An 8,397-nucleotide genomic window follows, 5' to 3' on the forward strand; every position below is an offset into this window, starting at 1 on the left:
CCGATTCCAAGCCAAAAGCAACTGAGATTTGCTGTCAGAAAGGCACACGATCACCTTTCCACCTTCTTTGCACGTTTGTCAGACAGAAACCTGTTCCCTACAGCATTAGGTGGTTTGTGGCCCCCTCAGACTATCACCGCTTACCTGGGTGACGGAAGGGAGGGCTCAGCTCCGAGAGGCGAAACGTGCTGCGTGTGTGCACATGTGTGTGTGCACGTGCACTTGTAACTGCCGGCCGGCCCTCACCCTAGCGGAGGTGAAACCCTGCTCCACGCAGGGCCAACGATCAAGCGCAGTCACGTTTTATTTCCTCAGAAGCAAATATGAAACGAAGCAACTCCAGGCAGTGCTGTTGCCTCTTCGCTTTGCAGCGGTAGCTGCTCTCAGACCTGGCCCGATAACGCCTCCCGGCCGGATCGCATGCCTTCAGCAACGTCCCTCCTAGGATGCCTGCTGACCTCCCGGGCCTCTGCCCAGCTCTGCTCCCTACTTTCACAAGACAAGATGCCCCCCAGCGCTCTCGGATACAGACAGGAAAACAAGTTAAACAGAAGGTCTGGTTTTAAACGGCTAGTAAAAAGCATGGTGGCATATGCCCTCACCACCGAGCCAAGGACCATCCTGCACTTTGCTGCTTAGAAAATGCAGAACTGTCGTCTCACCAGAGTTTCCCGAAGCTACGGTCACTCTGCAGGTAAGCACCCTGCTCTGCTGCCAGGCACCGCGAGCCGATTTCCAAGGAAAAGCTGGTGTCTGGAGACAGGGCCAGGCCTGTCCCGGGGGAAGGGTGCTTTGCTGCTTGGGAGGGAAAAGCTTTGGAGTGCCCTCTCTGCTCTCCAGCTACTGGGCAGCGCTGGGAAAGCCAGGCAGCCTCACTGCACCTCCATCCTCTCCTGCGACTCGGGAACAGCCTCGCAGGCCTCGCCAGGGTGAAAACAGGGGTCCCTCACGGCCTCGCATGTTGCAATAATCAAGGACACATTACATGGATAGATGTTCCTTGGCCTACGGAAACGTTTCTTGATTTTGCAAAGGTAATTGCCAGGCTGGGCACCAGAAAAGTGCACAAAAATATTCCCATCTTCCTCTATACTAAACAACCGCGACGCAGGAGTGAGGCGAGCGGGAGCTGCGTTAATGCAAACTAAGTAACAGTTCTAGCGTCCAAGCTTCATTTTCCGCACAAATATATAAAATTCCCAGCTATGCTAATTTCCCCCCAAAGAACTGAAAGCATTTAAAGTGTATTGTTTTCCAAATTAGGTTACTAATGCAAAATCTCATAAAGCTTCTGCTACAGGCACTAGTCCTGTGCAGGGTACGAGGGACCTCTTGTGGTGGCTAGGCAGCTGGCTGGCCACTCTCAGCTATCAACCGTATTCAAACAAGTTCCAGCAGCACATAACAACCAGATCCACATTTATTCCTCTTATTAGAGGAACCTATCTCATTTAATGCATAAGACATTAGTTTATAAACCAATATTGCTATAGTTTATCATCCCAAGAAAGCTAGCCTCCAGCTACGAACGCAAGTCACCTAAAAATAAAACAGTGCACTCTCTCAGTAGTATTTTATTAAAAGCTGTCAAGTCTAATGTAGCCTACCAAACTACGGTGCCACAAAAAATAATAGCTACTGGAAACAGTTCACTTAACTTCATTTTTTACCTAGATAATACAATTCAATGGGGAAAAGAGAGTCAAATTGTCCTCGTAAGTCCAAGATCTGAGTTCTTAGCACAAGGAAAGTTATGCTGGGTCTGGGAGACTTTAGCATGCTCGCATTAAGTAGTATCATTTCCACCTTAACGAGCCTCCTTAGAACTGATTTCTAGACTTTCTTAGTGAATGCTAAAGCCACCAAATATCGCCCTGTGACAGAAGGCAATGCTTCAGAGAAGTGACCGATATGCACTCGTAGCAATGACTCAGACAACCTGTTCACAGGCATCCTGTGTGCTCCGGCTGAACAACGGGATGCCTCCTGCCGTTCTTTATTTGAGTGGTCTAACACACTGCACGGCAAGTTCAACCACCCAGATTTACCAAATCAATTTTATCAAATTATTTTGTGCACTCTGGTCTACAGTTTCCTCAGAACTGGTGGATTCTGTCACAAAGCTGAAAGCAATATTTATAGACTCTATATTTATCTGTTGATTTTTTGACCCCAAAATCTCACCCCACAGATAGTCACAAATCCACATAGTGTTTTCAAAAGTGGGCTCTATATTTGGAATTCTAGTTTACAGTCATTTTAAAAAGAGAAGTATAGTCTCCTGCCACTAGTCACCCCAGTCTGCAAGGTGGCTTAAATATTTCTTCCAAAATCAAATGCAATTTGTAATCCCTAGATCAGCGTCTCTAACCCTCTTACAGAAAAAACGTAGAAACCACATTTACTTGTGAGAACAGTACCACAATTTGTCACCTGATTTTGAAAACACAAACACAAAATGCCGAAGACCTGCTTCTCTGAAGATGTGTCCTTTCTGCCAGAGAACAAACCACCATTTGGAACTGCCTTTTCCCATCCAGGATGCTGCTATTATTGGCTACGTCCACCACCCAACCTGGCTAAGACCCATGTCTCACTAACCCAGGATGAACGCGCAGCTGCACCTTCAACTGTATCTAGAAGAGGCACGTTTGCTTGTACGTATATTTGAGACACTACAATTCCCCTAAAAGCCCTTCTTCAATCATTAGTCAACAGCATAACTTTTGAAGAATAGCTCATTTATGTGATAGTCCTGGGAAGGAGCGGAGGCGGCCGTAGGAACAGGAGAACCGGCCCCAGGCGCGTACTCACTGGCGTGCTGCTGTCGGAGATGGTGTTCATGCTGACGGAGCTGCTGAGCTTGTCGGAGGCGAGGGACGGCGGCGAGGGGCTGCGCTTCTCTGGTGGGTCGTGATGGGGCAGGTCCTGCCGCTGCAGGTAGTCACGCCATGCTCTCTGAATGCTGGTGGCAAAAATCAGAGCACAGCGGTGGGGGGATGCACGAACAAAAAGGGATTTCAAATACATATTCTTAACTGAAGAGGTGGTCCTTGGTGGGGTTCTTTTATGCATTGTTTTATTTGGAGAATGTACACATATAACTACTCACTGCAGGTCTCATCTTAGCCACTGCTAGAACACCTCGAGATATTTGTTAAGTAGAAACAATTCTTTATTCCAAATTCCTCAGTTTACAGGAGAGATCTAAATTCTAGACTATATTTAACTCAACAGTTCTCTTACATCGTGCAAAGAAAGTAAAATGCAATTATCTGTTTAAAAGAATTCAAAATTTTATATCAGCTTTCAGATTATAATGTAGATACAGTTGCAACTTCAGAGCTAGATCAACATCCTTTAAATCATCTCTGTACTGCTATAGCTGGAGGTTTAAAACTGCTCTAAATCACCGCATGAGGATTAGGAGACGAGCTCTGGTTTCAAACTCTAAACTTTGATCAAATTTCTGAAGTCTCATGTAAAATTCTGTAAAGAAATTCACATTTCAAACAGGACTGTTAACAGCTTAGTTTAAAAAAAAGCTCAACTTTTTGTGCTGTAAGTGAATATTCACAAGTAAGTGACTGATGAGTTAGGGTCTAAAAGCAGGGCCAAGGGGGTGTCCCTTGGAGAGCAGGGTGGATGGTCGGTGGCCCGCCAGCCTCGGCTCCTTCACCAGGTGGCACTGCAATATTGCCTGTGCGGTTGGGAAGGCGCGGGGACAGCAGTGAGAAATCTCAGTTATTAAAACAGTGTTTGCAATAGTAGTGGGTTTGAGGCAAAATATGTGGGTGTTCATATAGGATGATCTGCCATCTCCGCAGGAAAGCAGAGGTAAAGTCTGTCCCAAGATTGGGTTGTCTGTGTTACTGCAGTGTAATAAGCTAGAGAGAGCTCCTTTCAGGATTTTTAAGTAATTGAGGTTTTATTCACTTGGATATTAAGTCAGTAAAACCTTCAGTGTGTCTGTTAATCAGGTAGAGCATCCTGACCTTTACTTGTTCTCAGATTTGGGGGCAGTGCGAGGATCACGTTTAATAGCCACACCGTCTCATCTCAAGTGCCTGAGACTTGTTCCTCCGTGCCATCCCATCTCCCGCTACTCTCCTGGGCCGGGCAGCTGCATGTCACCCGCGTGACCCATTTCTGCCTCTGACCTCCTTTGCTGCGCATGGCTGATGGATGAACTTTGCCTGACAGGCAAAGCCCTGAGCAAAGGGGAAGGTGCCCAGCAGCAAATGCACCAGCCTAGCCCCAGTCCCTCTCCTGCTAGATGAGGCAGCATGCACATAGCTCCCTGCTCACAGCCCCTTCCTTGGGAGAGGAGGAATGCATGCACCGAAGGACTTGAGAGGAGGAATGTACAGAGCATAAGGCTTAAGAGGGCGAAGGCTCCAATTCTGGCTGCTGAGAACAGAGAAGACAGAACCTGTAGGTACCTGAGACACCAAGGCCATGTTGCACGGTGTGTGCTGTGCTTGGATTTGGGCAAGAAACCGCTCACTGATGCCGTGTTGGGCAGGAAGGTTGCTCTCCCTGAGGTGTCGGGGAACACTTGGCCCTTAGTCATCCTCATTAGCTGGTTGCAGTCCCATCTACAAGGGCTGGGGCATTCAAAGTCTCTGCTGCTCCTCTCCCAGGCAGCTTTGTAGCAAGGAGGAAGCTGATGGGCACTGGGAAGCCTCCACACCTGTGTGGTGTTGAGGGGCTCCTCCAGGTGGAGAGGCTCTCACAGCTGAACCTCAGCCCCACTCGCACTCCTGGTGCCGGGACCACCTTGGGAGCCAAAGCTCAGCTGGTCCTGGGAGGCTGTGAGGAGGATGGGGTGCATGGGAGGTCTTCAGAGTGTGCTGGACACCATTGCACGGGGGTAAAGATATGGAAAAGAGTCAATGGCTGTTGGTTGTAGCCATGGTCAGCACAATGAAAAGGCTCCTGAGTGTAATTCATCATTTCCGCTGCAGGTTTACAGACTTGCCTTCCGCAGGAGAGGCGCAGCAATTGAAGCGAACCCGCCGGAGGCCGTGGTTATGCATTCAGCGTTTGCTCTAAGCTGCACGTGGCCGTGGTCTCACCGCTGGTGCCAGCAGGCCCCAACTGGCCTTGCTACCCTGGCTGCCGCCGCTCCACCTGCCGCCGCAGCCCTGTGCTGAGCTTTGGCCCGACCACACGCTCCCGGCTCAGCCACCAGCGTGTCAAATGCGTTTTGATTTAAAAAAAATCACATCTTCACACCCGAAGCATTTATACTTTGCATTATTTCAGTTTCATGCTTTACTGCATAATATTTACATGGAGCTTTTACATATTTATATTTACATGCACTTTCCACCTTAAAGCATGAGACAATACTGAGTTTAAGGCATAACTACCTTCTAGAAAACTCCCTGAAAATTTATTCTTTCATCTGGCTTATATTTGCATGACTAAAAGGCACTGGCTGGATTTTAATTTGAAACTTCATGTCCTTTTAATATTTTAATGCAGCATTAATATTTTAAGATCCTTTATAGCAAGTTAGCTGTAGCTTTTCAACTGAAAATGAAATTCAATCTGAAACATAGCAATGAATAAAATTCTCCATGTAAAGCTACATCCTATGCTTGATGTTACAGAATTCTGCCTGGAAATAGTTTGGGGCTTCAGTGTAAAGACATCCATGTTTTTTGATGTAAGCAAGGTTTGTCCGCAGAGAAGTTCAGTGATGAAGGGTGCCCCATCCAAGTGGACACAAAAGTGGAATTCTTTACTTGGACAGACACGTGGATAAGCTTTAACTTTTGAGCTTTAAGTAACACCACCGGTATTACCGTGTTCCCTCATACGGCACAATCCAGCCTGGCAGAATAACTGACCACAGCGTAAACTACAACACAAGTGGGAAACGCATTGCAAAGGCTGCAATTACTCCACTTGGGAAGCTGGGGGAGTTTATTCCCAGGAGAAGAAGAGTGGCTTATTTCTTCCCTCCCAGGTGCTGTAGCTACATGCTACATATCTATAACGCCCTGGCTGAATGCTTTATTTCCCACAAAGGACAGCAGTGCACCCTCCGGTCCAGGACTTGTGTCTTCCTCCCAGCGCGAAACCAGAGGCTGCCCCTTGCAGAGGAGTCCTGCAAAGGTCCTGGAGGAACTTCAGCTGGGGCTTCCTCTTCCCTCAGCTGTGAAAAATACCACTGGAGAGATTTCTACCATGCTTTCACCTTCTAGGACATTCTCTTTTTATGTGAAAAATCTGGCAGGTTCTCAAATATTCTCTTGTTTTACAGAGGAAGTTACAAAATTAGCGTAACATTTAAGTTTAACACCTGAAACTCAATTCAAAGAGAATATTCACACGCTTAAAGGTAGATGAGAGCTTAACTACCTTGCTAAATTAAGGCTTTTTTATACTTAATGTTCCACAGAAATCCCAGACGAATACAGCCTGGATTCCACGGTTCAGGAATCTAGCAATCCCAGCTGCGTTCAACCACCGAAGCAACAGTCTTTGCTACTTACATTTTCACTTTTGATTCCAAGGGCTGTAAGTTGATAGGATATTTTTCAATATTGTTTTCCTCATCCATGGCAAGCTGATGGCTACGAAAGAGAAAAGAAGATGCTTTCAATGTGTCTCAGCATGACATTTTTGCAATCACTGCGAATTAATTCAGGAATTTTGACAAGACCATACATGAGCTGCTTATTTAAAGGTGTTGCTGTCTTTGGAGGGAGGCATCTGGGTCCCCGTGTGCAGCCCCATTTGACTGTTAACAAAAAGTAAGAATTTGAATCCAGTTTCCAGACTGGAGCCTGCCTGAGTTCTCTGCACATCTCAGCACTAAACCTCCCAGATGCCACAGCTCCAGTGACAGGCACACCCAGCAAAGAAGCTGCTGCAAATAAAAAACACTGGCAAATAGAATAGATATTCTTGCTAAATTAACTTTCACCCCTGGGGCTAGATTTGAAAAGCTGGAGAGTAAAATGGAAAGTAACAATGGTAATGCTGGTAGCAAATGAATTACATCAGCAAAAGCCATACGAGAATATGAAGAAAAAAATTCCTTGTAATAAGAGATGACCAAGGAATTGGTGCTGCAAACTGATCATTTTGAGAAAGCAATTTTAAAATGCTAGAAGATAAAAAATCAAATATTTTGGGACACTGCTTTAGATGGGACTAGCAACATGAATGACAGTTCTTCGCGTGAAAATTTGTAAGATGAGACCCCAACCTGTGGAGTTATTTTGAGACTTTACTGGACACTTAATTACATCATTCAATCAGCAGCAGTTTTCAGAAATTATCCTCCTGTAACTAAAAACAAGAATTGTTTATGGGAGAGACGCAAAATCTCGAAAGATTCAGTATATTACCAAGCAAAAAACATGGTCTACAACTGAAAGACGGTCCCTCAAAGAGCACAGGCAACCAAAGAAAAACCATCAAACAGGCTGTTGAAGTGAGTGGCCGCCTTCGCTGGATCACGTTTTGCATCTTTTCACCCGACCGTGTTCAGAAGAGATGCTCGTTCCCCCCAGTCTGCCGGTTCAGGCTCCAGCTCCTCCTTGTGCAGGACAGACACCACTGTCACCCTCTCCAGGCTACTTGTGCTAGAGGAACATTTAACTGTTGCCTTATAAATGCCATTTCATGTGTGAAACCCCAGATTTACCTTTGAAGTAAATATTTGCCATCATTGACCTGTTCCAAGGTGTTCTGGAGCCTTTTGAGTTCTTCCTACAAGGAGAGAAACAACATTTCAGTGTGCTGGTGGGAACCCTTGTTTGACACTGGAGACTCGCCCTCGACCTCACAGCGCTGTGAGCTAACCATTAAACCAAACGATCCCTCCTGTAACGTCTACAGGTTTGCTTTCCAATTTAGACATCCAAAATTACTACAAAGAGGCCACTATATTTATCAAGATGTCCAATACATCACTGTGAAAAGAAATACCAGACCTACAAAAAAAAAGATAGGCAGAGCAAAAGAGAAAAAAAGGGAAGTATTTTTTTCTTTTATTAGGTATGTGGCTGCTTTGATTTGAGAGATGGTCTTGATAAGAGGCAAGCTAACAGCAGCTCATCCTTCCAGACATTTCTTTGTTCTGCAATCAAACAGTATTCAGTCTCATAATTAAGAGAGTCACTGGCTGAGATGTATAGCTTGATGTCTTCACCAGGGTATTTGCATCAGAGCCTGTTCTCAACAGACGAGATGCCACAAGTTTAACTCCATACGCATAGCTGGGATTCCTTACCTCCACACTAAAGGGCGAGGAGAAAACCCATGAATTTCAGCACTCAGATATGGCTTAAAAAGCAAAATCATTTCTGACTGGCACAAGCTTTATTGTTCAGAAGGGGTGGGAGCAGGGGGAAAGACCTATAATTGACCTAAAAT

The 8,397-nt window shown here is 45.8% G+C and overlaps 1 protein-coding gene across 1 annotated transcript; it reads right to left on the reverse strand.

Annotated features, from left to right (window-relative positions):
• Positions 1 to 2,742: 2,742 nt before the first annotated feature.
• IQCJ (IQ motif containing J) lies at positions 2,743 to 7,827 on the reverse strand. The gene is given in 3 exon segments (XM_026057775.1): positions 2,743 to 2,965; positions 6,507 to 6,587; positions 7,667 to 7,827. Coding segments are annotated over 3 exon segments (465 nt in total).
• Between the last annotated feature and the right edge of the window lie 570 nt (positions 7,828 to 8,397).

This window comes from Apteryx rowi, unplaced genomic scaffold, assembly GCF_003343035.1.
Source record: "Apteryx rowi isolate R43461 unplaced genomic scaffold, aptRow1 scaffold_140, whole genome shotgun sequence".
NCBI lineage: Eukaryota > Metazoa > Chordata > Aves > Apterygiformes > Apterygidae > Apteryx > Apteryx rowi.